General features: G+C 34.2%; 1 protein-coding gene across 5 annotated transcripts in view; it reads right to left on the reverse strand.

Annotated features, from left to right (window-relative positions):
- LOC145248896 (protein Aster-B-like) overlaps positions 1–23,512 on the reverse strand; it is a 465,755-nt gene that overhangs the window by 58,733 nt on the left and 383,510 nt on the right. For all 5 annotated transcript variants that reach the window (XM_080110668.1, XM_080110669.1, XM_080110667.1 and 2 more), the window contains one exon: positions 7,500–7,643. In XM_080110668.1, the coding sequence (XP_079966794.1) occupies positions 7,500–7,643 (144 nt within the window). The remainder of the gene's footprint in view (positions 1–7,499; positions 7,644–23,512) is intronic.

The following is a 23,512-nucleotide window of genomic DNA, read 5'->3' on the forward strand; positions in this document are numbered from 1 at the left end:
CATAATTGTAAAACTAACTCGCAATTCAATCTGACAGAGTAAATAAGTTTATTAAACTTAATGCATAACACACACATTATATATATATATATATATAACTTTAACAGTACAAAACTTACATAGCACTTTAAAAATAATACACGAAAAAACCCTAAGGGCCCCTTTTACGAACAAACTCTTTGAAATATACTTTGTGTCTGGGAGCGTTCTTAGAGTGGTTTTGTATAAAAAATTGAAAAAATTCGATTAAAGAGGGAACTGTGCAATTTTGACCAAAGTAAACACCTTCATACAGCCTAACATCACAAGTACATTTGAGAAGCTTTATCACTGCACAAGCAGAAGGGCCTGCACATAAAATCAACAGTAAGTTCTTTGAAAAGACAGAGGCGTGTTTGAAATGAATGTTTCTGTTTAGAGCATAGTTGAACCATAATACTTGACTTTAGCATTTTAAGCTATAATTCAAGCCATTATATACAAATCTATACACTTATAAAGTTGATTTTATTCTCACTCTGACATTGATGTTAAAAGCATACTTTTTCTATTTAAAAATTATTAAAATAAATCTAATATACTCAGTCATGGACAGGAGAGCGACTACATGAATCTTAACTAATTTGCATATTGCTTTGATAAACAAGCGTTAATAATTTTTTTCTCTCTCTCTCTCTATATATTTTTTTTTCTCTCTATATATATATGTTTATGAAAATGACCTTGTCAGTGCGTGTGCGAAAATTCTCTACCAAACTCCTCTGAATATTTGGTCTGCAAAGTTGAAATTTGATATTTGGACCTGTTGTAAAGGGGTCAAAAATGAAAACGAAACAGATGATCTTGGCAGGAGTCGTCGACTAAACCTGCTTGCATGCATAAATCTACATTCATAGGTTAAAGAACATTATTTACGAACTATTTATATACGTATAGGCATAGCTCAGTGGCTAAGGAATGAGGCTGGAGTGTTGTATGCTTTAGTTTCAATTCTAGCTGATGGCACCAAAGTCACTTATTTTTAATTTTCGAAATTGCTACTATATAATGGATACAATATAATAATCGAGAGAATTCACTCTGTAATAATAATAAAAAAAAAAGAAAAAGAAAAAATGTGATAGAGAATTGACTATAATAATAAATACGAAATCTCCAGAAATTAAAATATCATATTTAAGCATATTTAACAACTGGGCAATGCCGAGCAGCCTACTAGTATTTTTATAAAATCAACAATAGATTCTCTACAGTTCAATGTAGACTGTAACGTTTTCTGAACTAAGTTAATCTGGGAAGGCAAGTGAAGCTTCATCCCAGTGCATCGTTTTGTGTCCCTCACTAAAGCAGGCAATCAATAAATGCGATTGTAAAATGAGCAATTTCACCGATTTTGGTGACAATGAAAGTAGATGTTTGGAACATTTGTTGATCCTCATTCAATCCCGGGCAACATCCCTGCTAGTGTGTGTGTGTGTGTGTGTGAGCAGAAAATTAATTCCCTGAACAGGAAATGTTTTGAATTCCTTAGGTTCCCTTACAAAGATTAAAATCAAGATATAATGTTCTTAAACTGTCTACAAGATATGTTTTTGATCAAAATTTATTACATGATCTTGATTCTAGAAATTGCCTTAACTTTAAGGGATTTTAAAGAGATTGGAATCCAGAGAATCTTACTCCATTGATGTCTAATGGTTACGGATCAAATTCAGTACAAATCTGATGTATTGAAATTATTATGCTCCCCTCCCCTAAAAAAACAAAAAAACATTAAAAGTACTCCAAACAAACTGAAATTTGGAGAATATTTATTAATTGGTGTCTAATATCTATTGCTAAAATTTCACAAAAAATCAGGAGGTATCCAAATTTTCATAAATGGCTTCCACTAGTTTGTTTTTTTTAATTTTTTTTTTTTAAATATAGTTTTGCACAACATTTAAGTACATGATTGTATTTTTTCTCTAAAATTCATTTTTTTTTTTCAAAATCCCATTATATTGCACAAACACTAAGATTTTTTTAAACTGTAAAAATAAATTAATCTAAAACTCTACAAACAAGGAAAACAATACAAACCTTAAATCATTTTTCTCAAGAGCAAAAATTGTACGTATAATCTTCAGTGTTCTCAACATGTATTATTTGCAAACGAAAAAAAGTTCTGTTTTCAAATATTCTTACACTAAAATCACACTGACACTAGCCCCCCCCCCCCTCACTCCACTCACTGACTAAAGCTCTTTTCCAGGAATTACTCAATTATTTTTGCTTTATCAGATAAGACTGCAGGGGGGAGAGGAAGAGTGAAAAGGGATATGTTGTTGTCATAATGCACCATACATTATCTTACTATAACAAATTATAGGTTTGTATCATTTAGATAATTCAGACTACTGTTCTCATCTTCGAAACGAAAACATGCTACCCCCCTTGGATTGGTGCAAATTCCTCAACTTCAACTGAAAGATTCTTGAGTTTGACAAGAGACACCTGAGGAAGGTTGGAGGTTACATTGGCCAAACACTGAAGATGACAATAATAGTAAGAATAATCTAAATAATATGAATAATCAAAAATTCAGAAACCTAAAATTACGGTTTACTATAAAAACAGAATTTAACAAAAAAAAAAATTTTAAAAATCAGACAAAAAGTGAAATTTTTTAAAAATAAATTTGTTTTATGTAAAAAATAAAATGTAAATTCTCTATTGTATTATCTTACTATGACAACTTATGATTTTTTATTATTTAAATTATTCAGACTATTATTCTCATCTTCAAAACGAGAGCAGGCTAACCCCATGGATTAATTAAAGGGTTCTGTTCAAAATTTTGTGCAAATTCATGAGTTCAATAGAAAGATTCTTGAGTTTGATAGGAAACACCTGAAGATTGCAGGTTACATTGGCTGAAATAGTATGAATAATCAATTGTTATCTAAAAAATTCAGGAACCAAAAATTATGGGTTACTATAAAACAGAATTTAACAGAAAAAAAAAGTGAAAAATTTAAAACAAAAAAAAAAAATTGTTTTATAAAATCTAAATTTAGTTTTAATTTAAATTTTTAACTCCCTTTAGTTTGTGTGGAACTGAGAGAAAGCTAATCTATTTAATAGTCTGAGAAAAAAAAGAGACCATTTTTTTTTTTAATGGATATATATCTGTGACCATTTGAACTTTAAATTTATAGATTATGTTGCTTGTGTATTTTGTGACTACAATGTTTGTATCCCGTTTTAAAAAATACATCTCATCTTTTTAAACAAGTGTTCACCTGTGTAGAGTCTGGCACAAGGTTACCTGCTTTGAGCTCTCTCCTCAGTACATGCATTATATAGGATATCACTTTTCCACATGAAACTTTGTTTAATAAAGGGTTTCATCGGAGCAATGTGTTTTGAGGTGTTTTAATACATTTTGAGAGAATTTCTGAAAGTTAATCCATCAGGCTGTGTCTGAAGTATGGAAGTGAAATCTAGCTAGTTAGGGTGGAGTTAGAGAGCTGCATGAAAAGACAGTTGAGGAATTTTGGGAATCAATTACTCAAAGGCGTCCAGTATAGGGATATGTTTTTTTTGTTTTTTTTTTTACATGGGGGTCACCACTTATCAAGGCCCGAAGGCCACTCAGAGATAAGGGTTATTGCGTGTACAGTAATCAATGAGATAGTATTGTAGTAATCATTAGTATTGGGGGTTTTGATAGAGTGTCTTAAGGGGGCGGTTTGTCAGGAGTTTGTTTATGTTGGACTTGAAGACGTCCAAGTTGTAGTCAGATGGGAAACAGGCAAGCAGCAGAGAGTTCCACTGGCGTGCAGTTCTAAGAAAGAAGCTTTGCTCATGGAATCTACGTTTGGATTTAGGCACAGATAAAGAGTGGGGAAAATTATTGACAGTAGTTTCAGGCAGACGGGTGTTTCTCGTGAAAGATTGGCGAGGGGGGGGGACGAGGGATTGGAGCTCAGACGAGCACCCGCCATGGAAATAACGATAAAACAAAGACAGGCTCGCAACGTCTCTTCTGTGGGTTGGTTGGTTGTTTTTGTTTTACGGCATATCAACCCTTTTCGGGTTATTTAATGCCGAATCCAAAGATTTTGAAGAAAAATTTTTCTAATAGAATATATTTGTTTTTTTCACGTCGGTTTCTATTTAACCCATAGTTGGGACCCTAACAGGTACTACCACTCCGGGTCAGAGTGGACCTGGGAGCAATGGTAATTAAAGGGTGGCTCCACACTCCCCGAAGCCCACAAGCTGGGGCCTCACCACTGGATATAGTTTAAGGTCATATCCAGGACCCCCATTGAGGGACTTTTACCCTCTGCAGGGGCGCAGTCGGCGTATTCTAATGCCCCCACCGACAGGGCCTCTTCTGTGGGAGAAAGGTTGCAGGGAAGAGAAAAGGGCATCCCCCACTAAACCACGAAGTCTATTTTGTACTCTGTCAAGGCAGGATAGGCTGTTTTTAGCAGCTCCTGCCCAGATGTGGCAGCAGTACTCCATCCTTGGACATACTTGGCGCAGTAGTAGTATAGATAAGATATCCTCCCTGATGACACACCTGGGTGCATGATATTTACTGTGTGGTATCAGTTTTATGATTCCACAAACGGCAAGACTATGTACTCTACCTAAAACATGTGATATTCAAACCATGCTAATCTGACACAAGGCCAGTCTATATTTTAAAGTGATAATTGTACAGAAAAAAAATTATTACCTTGTTATTGTCGTCATCATCATGTTTGGTTTAACATCTATATTACATACTGGCATGTGTTGGACGGCTTTTAGAAACTGACTGCCCAAATTAACCTATTTATTGTCAGTTCTTTCCTGATCCCATTTCTTCCCATATTTTCCTTACCAACTGACCTTGCTACCTCAACTGTTTTTGTGTGGGAGAAAAATGATATGGGAATGACATATGATGGATGTGTAATGTGAGTCTTAGATAGGTTTAGATCTGATGACCTCAGAGGAACATTAAATCAGAACAAAAGAGTTAAGTTAGTAGGTTCAACATACCGAGGAATGACAAGTAAAACATGAACAAGGAAGTGATAAAAAATGGACTTGATGAGTTCATTGTCAGTTAGTCATTACTAACCAGCATAGCTTTACCGCTGTAAACCAAGGGAAGAGTCTATCAGGCATGTGTATGCAGTGGGAGGATATATGGAAGTGAAACCTGGCCAGTGAGGGTTGAGGATATGTGTTGCATGAAGAAAAGTTATGAGAATGATATTTACTGTGTGGCAAAAGACCTTTACCTAAAACGTGATATTCAAACCATGCTAGTCTGGCACGCGTTGAGATGGCTTCTAGAAACTGATTCCTCAAACTAACCTATCTCTTGTCAGTTTTTTCTTTTTCCCTCTTTTCGAATTTAACGCCATGTTTAATTTCAGAAGAGTTTCCGATGAGTAGCTCTTCTGTACAAGACCTGGAGATGAGAGTTTTTGGAGGGTAGCTGTTCTGTATAAGTCTCGGACTTTAAATTTTGAAGGCAAAGAGCAAAGATGTATGGGAATACTAAAAGAGTCAATATTTGTATGGAGCAGTTCCAGTTTCTGATTAGTTGCTAGCAGAACGTGGCTCTGTTTGATTGGTCAGTTCCTATCACCAGTGTCTATAAGTAGAACCTTCCAATTTGATTTAATCATATCTTCTCAGTATATAAAAAATATTGCAACACCTCTCCTTCCTGCCTTTTCCCTGGCCTTACCTTACCAACTGACCCTGCTACCTCAACTGTTCTACATCTATTAAACGAAGAGTTCTCACCTATTCTTTCAAAGTGGAAATACCATCAAAACCTCCTGCACACATCTATATTATCCAGATTTAATCTTCTTCTGAACTCATTAGAACTAAACTTTTCTTTAAGACTTACATTACACATCCATCATATTTCTCATGTCATTTTGTTTCATGCAACGCCTTTCTTCAAACCTTACTGACCAGGCTTCATTTTCATACATACATGAGGGTTGAAGGTATGAGATGACTACTATTACTATTTAATGTCTTCTGTCTCCACCTGTCAAGTTTCAAATCATCAGGCACACTGCACTAGCAACCCAAGTATTTCTCAAAAGAAAAAGATTTCCGTTTCGAATCTTATGATATGCTATGTATATTGGAAACTAAATGATCTGACAGAAAGAACAGACTAGACTATATATTAGATGGACATTCAGAATTAGCTAATGAAAATCTTTCCAGTCATCTCACTTCAACTCTGAATATATCTGATAGAAAGAATATATGATACAGACACTCAGAATCAGCTAATGAAATTCTTCCTGTACCTTCACTTACCGTATGTATCTAATTACTTCTCCGTGCATAACTTCAGAGGAAGTCGGTTCAATCTGCTTAGGGAAATTGCTGCTTTGGTTTCCTTTTTAACATTCTTTTATGCTATTACCTTAGTCCATGAATTGGTTCTTTCGAACCAAATCCATGTTCAATTTTTTAACTGTTTTAATAACGTCTTTCATCACTTTCCTCTCTCTGCTAAATCGTCATTGTATTCGGTTTAATGTCCATTTTACATGCTGGCATGTGTTGGATGGCTTTTAAGGACTGACTTCCAAACTAACCTATCTCTGGCCAAGTTTGTATTTATACCTCTTTCTCTTTAGTCAATCTTTATTACTTCCTCCCATGTTTTCCTTGGACTGACCCTCCTACTGTAACTGTTCTTTATCTAATAACTCAGGAACTCTCCTCCATTCTTTCAACATGGCTAAACCAACAAAGTCTCCTGTTCTGCACACATCTCTCCATACTGTCCAGATTTAATCTTCCTCTGAGGTCATCGAATCTAAGTCAGATTTTAAAACTCGCATTACACATCCATTGTCTCATTCTCATAATTTCTCGCCATGCAATGCATATCCTCAACCATCACTTGCATCATCATACATAACATACACATGCCTGATGGACTGTCCCCGCGATCAAAATATAGCTTACATTTAAATAATCATATCTATGTAACTAACAGATGTATTTGACTTTGTAATTGATTGCATTAAAAAGAAAAAGACAAACCTTTCTAAAAGATGTTGAATAAAATTATTTTACATTTCTGAATTTTTAGATGAGGATGTATTTGAATTCTTTGGACTACTGTTCTCATCTCGAGTGTTACTGTCACAACGTTTTGATCAATAAAACCTCTGACCTTCTTCAGGTGTATCTTGTTGAAAGGAAATCTTCCACTCAAACCCGAGGAATCTTTCTCTCTCTCAAACTCTGGGGAATCTGCACATAATTCAGTATGGAACCCTTTTTTTAAATTAAAAAGAAGTAATTCACAATTCTAATTTGAGTGTCGCCTGCGCTGAGAATTGAACTTTAACCTCTAACTTTTACAACTAAATTTTACCACGCACGTCATCCACTATGCCACGAGTCCTTACAGAACCAGAAATTATTTTCTGAAATGATTAATTAACAATCTTTCAAATACTTACCGTAAGTTTTTCGTGTTTCAGCAAAGCAGCGGAAAAATGGGGAATCCGTAAAAAGATATTCAAACATCTTATCCACCGGAATACTGAAGACTTCATTCATATACGTCTTCGAGAAGTGATCATGCTCAGTACATATTATTTCTCCTGGAATAAAAAAAAAGAAAGAATAAAACAAAAATTAGAAATTTTTAAAAAGTCAGAATTAAAAGAAGAATATTTATTGAACTAATACACCTAATAGATACAAAGAAAATTCATCATTTATTCCCTGGAATTATTTTCTTTTTTGGTAGTTATTAGTAGGGCTATGATAAGAGAATCTTCTTTTCATTATTTTGACCCTCGAGTACATACCAGTTAATATCTTATCTGTTTTTAGACAGAGTGATGTGGTTCTTGGTTGATTCACTGTGTTGGATATATACTCAAAAGTCAAAATAATAAGAATATTCTCTTGTCATAGCCCTAGTTGGAATTATTAATTGGAATCGGAAAAATCCAAACTTTTGGCAGCATTGTAATCAGAAAAATTTGTGCCTAATTTTGATGCCAAAGGTGATTCTTTTAATTTATTTTGTTTTATTTATAACTTAACTTTCCATTTCTGTTATTAATGATAAAATGATAAATACTCATTGGTTACCAGTAAAATTAAAATCTATAAATTATCAACTGCCACCCAAGTGTATTTTTTTATGTTTGTAAAAAAATATATGCATATATTACATGTTTTTTAATGGTAATCTGAAAATTAAAAAAAAAACAAAAAAAAAAAAAAAAACAAGACAATTTTATAACTAAATATTTAGAGATTAAAAAAACTGGAATCAGCAATTTTATTGAAATCGGGAATTTAGAACAGAATTAATAATTGTATCAGAATCAAGGAAAATATTGGAATTATCCCATCAGAAGCATTTATACAGAAGAGGACCGATATTGACATGATTGTTTCCAATTTCAATTTACAGAATAAACCAAAAATGGCCAAACCATCGACAAACAATTAGTACTGATATAAAATGAATCAACTTTTTCATTTTTTCACTGGCTTAAGATTAGGATCAATTATGCCTCTACATTTGTGTTAAAAGGTTTAATAATTTTCTCCAATTCAGTTGGCAAATTAACTTCATTTTTTGTATTTATTTTTTAGGTTTGGTTTTGATTTGGTTATTTTGCTTTATGGCATATCAACCCCTTTTAGGTTATTTAATGCAAAATTCAGCCAGTTTGGAAAAAGTTTATGTTTCAAGTTCTTTACATTTTTAAATGTTTGTTCATGGTGTTCTGTTTTTTTTTTTTTTGTATTTTACCTTTTTTATTTTTGACTTTGCAGAACACATAGAGGAAAAAAAAAATAATAACATTAATGTTTGGTGCATTTTAGATCAGAAAGCCAGTATCCTGAGACTTTTTAAAAGTTTTTTTTTTTTTTCAACTTTAGTTTTTTTGAAATGCAATTTTTTTTTTAATCCTAGCGTTTTTGCTTTCACATACTTAGTGGCATCTGCGCTTTTTTTTTTTTTTTTTTTGTGGCTTTCAAATCAAACTCTTTCAGTCATTTCAGGTCTGTTCCATAAATCACAATCGGAAACATATGAGCTTTGTTCTGTAGAAATACTTTTTTTTGCCCTGGAATTTTATATGGTAGTGTGGAAGAAATACAACAAAAAATAAAACAAAACTTATGTGAACCAAAATGAACATATACATACCCCTCATATGCAAAATGTTTTTCCCCTTCTGCCAAACAAAACTTGTTTTTTTTTTTTTGTGTGTGTGCAAACACTAGTTAATTTTTTCAATGAAAAACATTTCTACTGTTATAAAAGATAATTCAATGAAAAATTAATAAAAAAAAAAATGAAAAGGATATTCTTTTTGTTGTTACAAAAAAATACAATAAATAAGCATTGGACAATTTTGAAAAGCTTGAAAAGAATTAAAATTCAAATCACAAATCAAGAAAAAACAAAATATTGTAAGGTTAAGTTCCATGAATAAATATTTTTTGAATAAACTGATAGCGAACAAAATTTAATATGATTTCTTTGGGTTTTTTTTATGACAGTTTGTTCATTAATTAATTAATACTTAATATTTTTTTTTTTATATATAATAAACCAATGAAATGTTTTCATAAATGATATTGGTTGCTGTGATTTCATTGGTTCAGCGTTTTGGCACCATTCAGTGTTTTACTGAAACTGTCTAGATAATGTTGACAGGAGCACGATCCTTATCCTGCATAAGTACCGAATCTTCTTTTTCTGAAAATTAAATCAGAATTTTAATGAGTGCTTTCTTTTTTTGTTGTCATTGTTTTAAAACTTTGTATTTTTCTTTTCTGCATTGTGGAACCACTTTAAAGGTATAGAATCAATAGATGTTGCTCGGTGATCATGAAACAAGAGATTGTTAAAGATAAGGCTGGTAGTCTCTCTTTTCTTTCCGAATAAGAAGATTAGTGAACGTAATCCTTGCTTGTGGTCTGTATATGTACCGCACCCAAATGCACGGTAATAAAGACATAACATTTTCACTTTAAATTTATCTTTGAAACATCAATTAGAGAAAGTAAAATATGCTTTTAGCCTAGCCTTTTTTTTTTTTTTTTTTTTTTTTTAAATCATTAGATCATCACTTATCAAAGCCAAGAGATACTCGAGGATAAAGGTTATCATGAATTATCATTAGCTAATTTTAACTGTAATTCTAATAAAACATAAGTCATTCACAATAAAAAAAAACTTTTTTTTAACACTTTAAAAAAGTTGAAAATAAAAACTTTAAAAAAAAAGAAAGAAAAAAGAAAGAAAGTCTATTCATTTTCTGGTTTTTAAGAGAATTATTAAACCTATTCTTAACACTTAGAGAGGACGTAATTGATCCTAACCTTCAGGGGGCGGGGGAAAAAAAAAAAAGTTATTGCATTAATTCAGCCATGACTAGGTAGAAGTCTTAAAGTGATTTGCAATTGTATTCTGTGTATCACCTGCCTTGAGGATTGAGCCTTCAACCTTGAGAGGAGCGTCACAACTGAATTTTACCTAGTACTTTATACATTACACCACAGGTTCGACAAGATACACCTGAAGAAGCTCAGTTACATCAACTGAAACGTTGTGCAAATAATACTCAAGATGAGAAAAGTGGTTCAAAAAATCCAAATACTTTTTTTATTCAGCATTTTCAGAAATATTACTAAATATTCTAATCAAATAAAAAGTAGTGCAAGATCAAAGTGTAGTATCTGTTCTTCAGATGCTGCACTTCAATTTCTTGTTCTCTGTCAGTGGAGGAGAAATCCTTCACGATTGAGACAATTTTTATTTTTGTTCTTTTTTTCCACATTAAAAAAAACGACCCTGATGTCTAACTCTGTCCCGTGGGGAGACATTGTAAATAGGAAAAATACTTTTTTTTTTTATTACCAAAAATGATATTTTTCACAATATCATTTAAACACAGTAGTGTTTGAATGATATTTTTCACAATATCATTTAAACACAGTAGTGTTTGAATGATATTTTTCACAATATCATTTAAACACAGTAGTGTTTGAATGATATTTTTCACAATATCATTTAAACACAGTAGTGTTTGAATGATATTTTTCACAATATCATTTAAACACAGTAGTGTTTGAATGATATTTTTCACAATATCATTTAAAACACAGTAGTGTTTGAACGATATTTTTCACAATATCATTTAAACACAGTAGTGTTTGAACGATATTTTTCACAATATCATTTAAACACAGTAGTGTTTGAATGATATTTTTCACAATATCATTTAAACACAGTAGTGTTTGAATGATATTTTTCACAATATCATTTAAACACAGTAGTGTTTGAATATGTTACCACTCACTCATTTTTTTTTTTTACCAAATTTCAAACAATTATTACAGTTTATTGATCACCTTCTCAGCTGTATCGTGAAAAAAAAAAATTCAATTTTTGTTCAGTAAAATAAAAGTTATGATGAATTTACTGGTGTTCAAAATCGTAAAAAAAAAAAAAAAACGTAAGGGGGTGAGCGACGTTTTTTTATGACTGGTTTCCACAGCAACCACGTCGCTTCAGGAACTACTGTTGCTATAAATTCACCGCTCTCGCGAAAAGAGAAGTAACAAGTGAAACAGAGAGAATGAAAGGGAGATAATGGAGGGGGGGGGGGCGGAATTTTATTGAAAATAGACGGGTGCTGTACATTGTTATTATATATGTGTATGTTATGTTTATGAGGGCAAAAAAATAAGACTGAGATTAAACAAAGAACAAGTGAATTTACTGGAAGCCTGGAAAAATCATGGATTACAATCTTGGCCTTTTCGTCAAGATCAAAGTGTAGTATCTGTTCTTCAGATGCTGCACTTCCATTTCTTGTTCTCTTTCGGTGGAGGATCAGTCCTCCACGACTGAGACAATTTTTTATTTTTGTACCTTTTCTCCACGTTAAAAAACGACCCTGGTGTCTAACTGTCCCGTGGGGAGGCATAGTAAATAGGTACAATAGAAAAATGCGAGCATGAAAAGGAATATGATTAAGTTTAAACATGGAAAAGTAAAGGACTAGTTGTTAAAACTGGAAAAGAAAAGGACAAGATCTTCTCGCAGAAAGTATAAACTTATAACTTAAAATAATGCAGCATTAAGAATTTTTTTTTTAATTCAATTTATAACATTATATACTCAATTCTTAATGCGCTACATTGTGCATAGTTGTGTAGCATTTAGGAGGAAATAGTTCGAGCACATATATATATATATATATATATATATATACACACACACATACACACACATATATATATAAGTGACCTTGTCTGTCTGTAGAATGGTCTCTACCGAACTACTTTGTCAATTTCTGGTTTACAGACTTGGAACTTGATATATGGGGCATTTGAACCTGTGGAACAAAATTGATTTGGTTTTTAGCACACACACACATACACACACACATTTATATATAAGTGACCTTGTCTGTCTGTAGAATGGTTTCTACCGAACTACTTTGTCAATTTGTGGTTTACAGACTTTGAACTTGATATATGGTGATATATGGTGCATTTGAACCTGTGGAACAAAATTGATTTGGTTTTAGCATACACACACATATGTATAAGTGACCTTGTCTGTCTGTAGAATGGTCTCTACCGAACTACTTCGTCAAATTCTGGTTTTTAGGGGGCAAAATGCTCTACACATGTGCAAATCATTTAACTTAATTTGTCAAGTTTTGATATGTTTTGTTTGCTGAGATAGGTAGCAAATACTACTAGAAAGCTAGATATTTTGGTTATGATTCTAGCTGATGGCACTCACAATTTATTTTTAACTTTTAAAATCATTACTATATATTATATTGGATACAATATAATTATCAATAGAGAATCGGCTCTATAATAATAAATACAAAATCTGCATAAATTAAAATATATTTTAGTATAAAATAAAATACGCATCATGTTCGCTTGAAAGCCAAATTACAATGCAATATTACGAAAATAAACAAATATTTTATTTTTTTGAAATTTATAATTTAAATATATTTCGGAGTTAAACTCCATCCTCAGTATTTTGTACATCTTTCTTTCCTTTTTTTCTTCTTTCTTACCTTGTTACAAAGTTGGAGAAAGAAAAGTCAGTTAGTCAACATCTGCACGTTGTTTCTCAGCAGTTGTATTTTGAAATGCTGGAACAGTGCGTTGGCTATGCAAGATTAACGTTAGGGGTGCGAGTTCCATTATAGAAGCATTGATTTAATTTGGATAAAATATATTTAAATTATAAATTTCAAGCAAGTAAAATATTTGCATATTTTCGTAATATTGCGCTGTAATTTTATTTTCAAGCGCACCTGATGCGTATTTTATTTTATTCAAATTAAATCAACGCTTTTATAACGAAACTCAGACCCCGACATATTTTAGTATATTTTATGACTGGCCAACGCTAGGTGACCTATTAGTTAAAAATAAAAATCAGGTTTATACTATTTCATTCATCTGCTGAAAAACAGGATGAGATAAATCAGTCCGTCAATTAACCAAGTAATAATGAATAGTGGGTTGGCAAAATATGAAAACTGAATTTTATATCTTTAACTAGCAGGATTACTTAACGTTCCCCCCCCCCCCCGGAGAAAAAGCGTGCTATACTTCTATTAAAATTATAGCACCTAGAATAATCCATTTGTTTTACATATTGTCCCCCCCCCACCCACACTCTAATTTTTAACTAATGAGTCAACAATTATCAGGGCTAAAAAAGAGTATAAAAGTTAATGTGATAGATTGATAATTGCATAATGATGAAAGGATTGCGTGATTAGTTTTTTTTTTTTTGTTTGTTTTGTTTTGTTTTTTTAATGTCATTAATCCTTTTCAGGTTCACTCATTCTGGCAAAAGTTTTTATGCTTCAAGTTCTTTATGCTGTCCAATATACGGGGTGTCCTTAAAGTTACTATACAGCCTTATTGTTTTATTGTATTATATTTGTATTAATAGTTAATATATTTTTTTTTTACAGGTTTATTTAATCAAGCATGCCACGTAAGACTGTATAGTAACTTTACGGACACCCTGTATATTCATCATGTTTAGTTGTCTCAGAGAGAAATTGTTGTCTTTAGCTCTGCAGAACATGATTGCGTTTTGCATAGAGAGAAATAAAAAAAACAAAACAAAAAAAAATAACATCAGTTTTGCAAATTTAAGTCATGATTGGTTGGCTGTTTTTGTTTTACGGCATATCAACCTTTTTCAGGTTATTTAATGCCGAATCTAGTTATTTTGAGGAACGATTTTTAATGGAGTATATATTTTTTTTAAAGTCGGATTCTATTTAACCCATAGTTGGGACCCTAACAGGTACTACCACTCCGGGTCAGAGTGGACCTGGGAGCAATGGCAATTAAAGGATGGCTCCACACTCCCCAAGGCCCGCAAGGTGGAGCCTTACCATCGGATATAGCTTTAGGTCATATCTTTGAACAGTCTGATCTAGTAGCACTAGTACCTATCGGAATAAACCTATTTTATATTATTATATCTGTTGTGTTTTCCACTCGACAATACAATATCATAACAAATATTTTTGGTTGTTTACTTTTCTTTATGATTCTAGCAATATATAAACTCGTGACTAATGTCCTCTTAATAGGACAATCAGAAGAAGTAATTGTAAGATTAAAAACTAATCCCAACGATTTTCTGTCTGTGTAGACTTAATCCTAAAATCTCTTCTCTTATTCAGTTATTAGAGCATATTTTTCAGATTAAGGGTCATTAAGATTTAGAAAGAAATCTTTTTCAGACACAGAAGTACAAAGAGCAAATCATCAGCAGGATAGTATGCATATATTACTTAGGTTTGGTTTAGTTGTTTTGTTTTACGGCATATCAACCCTTTTCAGGTTATTTAATGCCAGATTCAATTATTTTGGACAAGTTTTTATGCTTCAAGTTCTTTATATCTGCAAACATTTATTCATGGTGTTTTGTTTGGTTTAGTTATTTTTTTTTACGACATATCAACTCTTTTTGGGGTTGTTTCATGACGAATCCAAAAATTTTGGAAAAAGTTTTATACTTCATGTTCTTTATATCTCCAAATATTTATTCATGGTGTTTGATTTTTGACTTTGCAGAACATGACTGAGTTTTGCAAAGAGAAAGGAAAAGACAAGGACATCCATGTTTGTATACAGCTTGGGTTAGGAAGCCACTATCTTCAGACAGCCTGATTTGGTAGCACCAATTAGGCCCTTTTTTTTCTCTCACATAAGTGCACTAAATTCTTATTAAATTAAAAATAAAAACAAGTACAATATAGATAAAGTATAGCACTATGATTATAAACTTAACTTTGCAACAGATTGTATATAAAAAAAAGAGAAAAGAAAGTGTTCATAAATGTTTGAATTATTGATTGGGATAAAAAGAAAGTGAAAACAAAAATCGTTTTGGCAAAAATCTACTCAACAAAACATGTGCCAAACTAAATTTTGAAACTTACTTTGTTGTTGAATGGTTGGTCAACATCGAAATTACATAATCTGGGCTCAGATTTTTTACTTTATTATCTACCTCTTTCAGAATTTCTTATTTCAATCAATATTTCTATTTAAACCTTTAATATATATACTAGCAGAACCTGTTAACTGGCGTTACCTGGTGAAAGTATACTCTCCCTCTCATGTAAAAAAGTAAAGTATGATTCTTGTTGGTGCCCCCCTCACCTGCTCATGTTAAGAACGGTTTTTGGAATAGATTCCCTCCAACCTTCCCATGGTAAGAACAGCTGTCGGAATAGACACTGATAACTTCCGCAAGTGAATTACAGTGTAGAATGCAGGTATTTATATCTTGAAAATTACCTGTTTGCGCCAAATATAAATGACCTTGTCTTAAGTAATGATTATACTAGAAAACTTATAAAACTTCTGATACTCAAGAAAATTTTGGAATTGGATCTAATGTAAAAATTACCCTCCCCCTAGCAAAAAAAAAAAAAAAAAAATGTAGAAGCTGAAAAGAAAAAAAAAAAAAAAAAAAAAATACCCCCCCCTTTCCAAAAAATAGGTTCCCTAAACTTGACTATGCAAGCATTAACAACAACAACACCCCTCCAAAAAAGAACGCTAGGCAGACGGTTGGGAAATTGCCCCTCTAAAGTGAATAACATAAAAATGTTTTTTCACGTTTTTCCTTGGTAGTGATCAATGTTTGTAACTTTCAAAACGAAACACACTTAATCATTGTTGAGAGAGAGAGAGAGAGAGAGAGAGAGAGAGAGAGAGAGAGAGAGAGAGAGAAGAACAGTGCATTTTGTTTGTTGTGTTCTACCAGCTACTGAAACTCAACCGCCTAACCCTCACAAATAAAAAAGTAAAATGTTTAAATATATGTGAACGGCTAAGAAGTAAACAAGCTAAACGTGATTTTGGTTTCATGTGAGTATATGGTGTAACAATTTGGTGTAAAGTTTGTCGTGCAGACGCCATGTTGTGTCTAATCTGCAATCAAAATATATACAAGATATATATATATATATATTAGTGTGAGGATGGTTAATCAGAATCGGAATCAGGAAAATCGGAACTTTTTGGGGTATCGGAAAAAATTGAGCCTATTTTCTGATGCCAAAACTGATTCCTTAAATATTCTTTTTATTTGATTTTAAGAAACATCTTCCACTGCTTGTAGTAATAATAAAATAAATATTTATTGATTTAAACTTCCAGTGAGACTAAAATCTCTAGATCACCCCCTCACCAATGTGCTTTTACGTTTGAGAAAATATAAGCACACTTAAGATGTGCTTTTTGCGGTAATTGGGACAAAATAACACTTTTATAGTTAAATATTTAGAGATTTATAAAGGAGCGTACGGAATCAGGAATTTAGTACGGACTCGGAGAAAAATATTGGAATCATCCCATCACTAATATATATATATATATACATATATATATATATAAATACACACACACTAGCAGGGAAACCCGATATTGCCCGGGATTGAATGATGATCAACAAATGTTTCACACTCCCATATTTTCATTGCCATCAAAATCTGAAATCAATCATTTCTCAATCAAATCGATTGATTGCCTGTTCTAGTTGGGGACTCACCGTGGTGCACCGAAAAGAAGCTTCACATACCTCCCCATAGCGACTTAATCCACAATACATTGGAGTATATATTGCACTGCAGAGAACATACCTTGATTTTATAAAAGTTTTTACATATAAAAGCTTGAATTAAAGTTTAAAATGCAAAAGCCAAGTATCATGGTTCAATTGTGCTCTAAACAGAAATATTCATTTTGAATGCGCCCCTGTCATATCAAAGAACCTACTATTGATTTTATATGCCGGGCGTTTCTGCTTGTGTGGTAATAAAACTTCTCAAATGCACTTGTGATATTAGGTTATATAAGGTGCTAACTTTGGTCAAAATCACCTGTTCCTTCTTTCATTGGACTTTTTTGAATTATAGATACTTATTGAAGACAATAATCAAAGATTACCGATACTTATCAAAACTTATCTAAGAAAGTACATTTGTGTGAAATCTCATAAAAATTGGTCCAACCATTGTGGAGTATATAGGGAACAAACTCAAACACACAAAGTTCCTATTATATATATATATATATATATATATATACAGATATATATATCCTCCAAGATGAACACTTCATTCATATATTTTGCTCTTGGCCTCCCCAAATCATTTTTATCTTGGAAGGACACTATCCACTCTCCAAATCTGACCTGAATTTTCTACTCTTTCCACTTAAAATTCCACTCCAAGATAGAGATCGTTAGACATGATCTTAAATAGTAGTTTCTTGATTCCAAGAGATAATATGCCTTGTTTGGATGAGGAAAAGGGGGGTGGAACACTATTTGACAAGTATTACATTTTTAAGTAATTTTTATGAACATTTATCAAATGATAGAAATCACTTTGACGCTTTTGCACATGCTTTAATTGTAAATTTTTTAGTTATTAGATAAAAAAATAAAGTCTAACAACTTGCTATACTGGTTAGAGTGTTTGCAGATAGATTGGGATGTAACGTTGCCATTATAAACAAAGAAAAAAAAAATCTGAGTTTGCATTTTTTTTTTCTTTTTTAATACAAGCATTTATTACCGTTGCCCCTCTCCCCCGTTTCGTCGGCACCACTTAAAAAAATCTCTCGCTGCCACATGGCCATCTAGCTTGGCTCATTTCGCCTTCCTTCCACCACATGCCAGCCACAGCCAGCCCATTCTTTTCCACAACTTTACACGTACATTTTCTTCAACCCACACTTTGCTTCTGTCGACCATGCGGTGCATTTTTTTCTTCTTGCGCAGACTTCCTAATTTACATATGCATGTTTTTCGGCTACTGCTGCTACTAATCTCTTCACCAGCCAGCTATCCTTTGTTGCTGCTGCTATTTTCCCATGTGCTCCTATGCATTCTGTTACAGGGAGACCAGGGTTGAATCTTCAGTAAAATCATACAAGTACTCAAAATATGGTACTTGACGTTTCCTCGTTAAACCCTTAGCATTATAAGGCGAGGATCAAGGGTAAATGGAGTAATTCAAGGAAATGAAAGGTGTCCTTCTGCATATCTCAGTGTTGTAGCGAATGAAAAAGGAACCTTTGGATTGCCCTTCACTATGATCTATTTTTTATTTTATATTTATACAGAGGGTATGCAATTGGCCTAATATATACCATCACAGTTGAGCCTGGCTAGTACCAGATGGGTGACTATTTGGGAATTCTAGGCGCTGTATGTGCTTTCCGCTTATCTCAGCATTGTTTCCAGTCATTCTGAACCTCTACTTGCAACAACTATTCAACAATGTCGACTCAGGAGAGATGTGGTTGGAGATTGCGCAACTCTTGCCAAAAGATTTCATGCAAAGGCACCCTTACCGTGGGTATCCATAGTCTGTCAAGATTGAAGAAAGCCATACCATCACGGTCTATGGAATCAATTATATAGTTAAAATCCTATCGGGTTTACTGCGGTCATTTATGCACTAATATGAAAAGAAAGATACAAACCAACAATTTATCCGATAATTATAGGCGAAATGAAATTTGTGTTCAATTAATTGTATACAATGAATCGATTATTATAGATTTTGTATATAAGCATATGCCCCCACTCCACCTTTCTTGTCTCCCTACCTTCCAAAATGTTTTAAAAAAACCCCGAAAACAAACTAACTATGTATACAGCTTGGTTAATATAAATAAAAATAAAATTTTTAGTTGTTTACAAGAAAAAAGATAAAAGGTGATGAGGAAGAGTAGTTGTTGGATAGAGGTGATGCTCGCATCGGTGTTGTCATGAAAATGATTTGGAATGAACACCTCAACGTGCTGGTATTGTTTCTTAACTGGGCCACCATCCAACCACAATCTTAAAGGAAATCAATCATTGCTAGTTCCATCACTACTGGTGTATCCAAGGCAACCATGTGAACAATGCATTTATAGCATCTATCAGCCATGGCAGAATACTTTGACAACTTTCATTTTCCAGCTCTCAAAGAAGTTGCACCTGGTTCAATTCTGGATAAGATGACAATATTGTGTGGAGAGAATTGGTTCAAGCAACCAGCATCCCTTGCTATTTTAGTAAGACAAGTGAGATGCTGTCTTTTGTTTAATAAACTGGTCTACAAAAACAGGGTCTCTGCTTAGAGAGAAAAATGAATGAATGCTTTTTTTTTTTTTATTTGGATGTGTCCTTGCATCTTTATGCAGGGTTTTGTCCGTATTATGGGGTAAGTGGATATACCTATTTTAGGAATGATGGACTTATCCAGAGACTATAAATATAGTTACACTTAACACAATATTCAGTATCGATTCATATCAGTTATCACTCTCAGAATCATGATACAAGGTACTTTCAATAAGTTTCCAAACTTTTTTTCATATGGGCACTTTTATAGATAGTACACACATGAAACTCTCGAAGTAATTTCCTCCAGCTGCAATACACTTGTATCATTTGAACAACTTCTGGAAGACTACATGGAAGTCCTTATGTGTGAGTATGGCAATGACCCTCATCACAGCCTCTTTTATCTCAATTGTCTCATAATGACAGTCTTTAAGATTTTCCTTGACTTTAGGGAATAATCAAGTCACAGGGAGCAAAGTCTGGACTATAAGGAGAGTGAGGAACTGTTTTCATGCCCATCTTGGTCAAATAGTTTGATCTTCTCTGAACACCCCTGAGACAAATTCGGGCAAATCTTTCACATCTTCAATTCCTCATGATTAACTGTGTGTACAGTTCCCACACTGACATCAAACTGCACTTATTGTCTCTATAGATACACGATGGTCCTTATCCATGAAATTCTTTATTTGGCTAATGAACTCTGGTGTTCTGACTTCCTTACTCCTCCCACACCTCATCATCCTTCACAGACTCCCTGCCTTCCTTGAATCTCTTTTGCCACTCAAAAACTGACACTTGATTTATGCAAGATGGTCCAAAAGCAGTCTGAAGCATTCCATACATTTCTGTGACATTTTTTCCCCTCGAGGTTAAAATAGAATTTTATTGCATATCATTCTTCTAAAGTGTCACGTTCAGATTGCATTTTTGAAATTCACCAGTTCTGAAAATCAGGCTTTAGTGGGGTGTATTCCAATTCCTGCTGTAGCTGTTCATTTGAACATGAAATCATAAAAATGCTTAGTCATCTCATAAGATGTATAGCAATAACATACCGACCATTTTAAATGGTTGTACAAAATGTCTGGAAACATTTAAGACACCTGGTACACTTCTGTAACAGTTTTGCTAATACACTTTGTTGTTTATTATATCACTGTGTTTGTTTAAACTGCTATCAGCTTGCAAGGCACTGAGCTCCAATCTATGGTCCCTCCCTTACCAAACTTTCACGAAAAATACTCGTCTAGCTGAAACCATTCTCCCTCGACCCAGGACTGCTCCATAATAAACAAAGTCCTTGACAGCATAGACACAGCACTCTCCCTCGACACTAGCGCACAAGTACATGTATTTGGTGACTTTAATGTCCACCACAAAAACTGGCTTGGATTCTCTACTTACACAAATGCAGTGGGCAGCACAACACATAGGTTTGCTATATCTCACTCCCTATCACAGATGGTTACGTTTCCAACCCGTTTCCCTGACCAGCAAGAACAACATGCATCACTTCTAGATCTGTTTCTGACATCAGTTCCCGATGATTGTATAACAAATGCTGACAGCCTACTCGGGAACGCTGATCATACAGTGATAATGGTTGAAATCACCCTAAACTCTAGACCCAAAACTGAAGAGCCACTGCTCAAAACAACAAGATATTATAAAAAGGCTGACTGGGAAGCCATCAGAGATCTTATCAGAGATGCCCCATGGGGAAATATTTTTTCTCTTCCTGCTGAACAGTGCGCAAATGAGACCACTGAATGGTTCAAAACGGCAATTGAAGCACATGTTCCCATGCGGAAATTTTATAGCAAGCCCCATTCTCCCCAATGGTTTACTTTTACTTGCGCAATTACCATTGCTCAAAGGCAGCATGCATACCGCAGATTTAACCGACATAAGTCCAGTTCAAACAGACAGAAGTATATAGAAGCTAAAAGTAACATTAAGAAATAGCGACAGCTAAGAAAGAATTTACTGAAACCACTAAAAAACGCATCGAAGCACAAAAATGAGGAACTTGTGACTTCTGGAAAAACTACAACAGTGTAGTAAATAATGGGCAATCAACAATTCCCCCACTAACCAACAACCACGAGGTTGTTTGCTCAGCAACCGACAAGGCTAATATGCTTGCCAGTCGGTTTGCCTCAAACTCCACACTGGACCCTTCCAACCAACCCCTGCCTGACTTTCCTTTGCAGACAGACGCCACGCTAGACGATCTAAAAATCAGCCCTGCTCAGGTGCATGCTATCATAAAAAACCTTGACACTTCAAAAGCATGTGGACCTGATCTCATCCCAGCTGCGCTATTAAAAAAGTGTTCTGCCGAAGTAGCTCCAGTTCTCTCCAAACTCTACAACAAATGCCTTAATAAATCTTGCTTTCCGGGCTGTTGGAAAACTGCTTCTGTGGTACCAGTATTCAAGAATTCTGGCGAAAGAACTGACCCATCAAATTATCGCCCCATTAGCCTCCTCCCACTTTTCGCTAAAATATTGTAGACCTTAATTAACCATGCTCTAGTCCATCACCTTACAGATGCTAAACTTCTGACTGACAAACAATATGGATTTAGACAAGCCCGTTCCACAGTAGACATCCTAACTGTAATCTCTGAACGTATATACCATTCACTGGACAAAGCGGGGGAGGGCAGAGTGGTAGCTCTAGATATATCTAAGGCTTTTGACAGGGTATAGCATGAGGGTTTCCTCAGGAAAATTAGATCATACGGTATCACTGGTAGAATACTTAACATAATTAAATCCTTCTTAGATAAGAGAAAAATCCAGGTTGTCCTCGACGATCATACATCTAAATAATGATATAAATGCAGGAGTGCCTCAGGGATCTATTCCTAATATTTATTAATGACCTCCCTGACAAAAGTGCCTTTGAAATGGGTATATATGCTGATGACACCACACTCTATAACAGGCATGGCAAAAACACTAGAGGATGACCTCCAATCTGTAGTGGAATGGGGACAAAAATGGATGGTCACATTCAATGCTACCAAGACTAAATTGGTTTCCTTCAATAATTACAAGAAACCTTCTCTACCACCAATAGCAATGGCCAGTAACTCTTTATCTGAGAGTACATCTTTCAAACTGCTTGGCCTAACGTTCACAGGAAACATGAGTTGGAACAATTATATTGAAAGCATTGCCAGGGCCAGTGCGAAGAAGGTAGGCTCTCTCTACCATGCTAGAAAACTACTGATACCTGAAAGTATCCCGTACCTCTATAAGGCCACCATTCACCCATGTATGGAGTATTGCTGTCACATTTGGCTGATGCATCTGCTGCTAGTCTCTCGCTCCTAGACAAGGTTCAAAAGAGAGTCGCCAATCTGATAGGCCCTGAACTGGCATCTAGGCTTCAGCCTCTGTCCCATCGATGAAACGTTGCATCCCTCTGCCTGTTCTACAAGTATTTTAATGGTGAATGCTCTAACGAACTGCAAGCACTTGTGCCTCCACGACGTAGACACCCTCGACAAACCCGACAGGCAGCTAAATCCCACCCCCACGCAGTAGAGATCCCTAAATGTAAAAGATCTTTCTACTCCAGTAGTTTCTTCCCCAGAACCGCTAGACTCTGGAATTCCATTCCAGGTCCCTGCTTCCCTAACTATACTGACATTCTGAAGTTCAAGTGTAACATGAACCGACATCTTGCTGCCCAAATCCCAACATAGTACCCCAGTAGTTGTTGCCCCTGATAGTAACCCCCTACACCAAAGTGGCAATGTGCCTTGTTTGGGGT

The sequence above is a fragment of the Euprymna scolopes genome, chromosome 27, assembly GCF_053919585.1.
Source record: "Euprymna scolopes isolate OS-2025 chromosome 27, ASM5391958v1, whole genome shotgun sequence".
Classification (NCBI taxonomy): Eukaryota; Metazoa; Mollusca; class Cephalopoda; order Sepiida; family Sepiolidae; genus Euprymna; species Euprymna scolopes.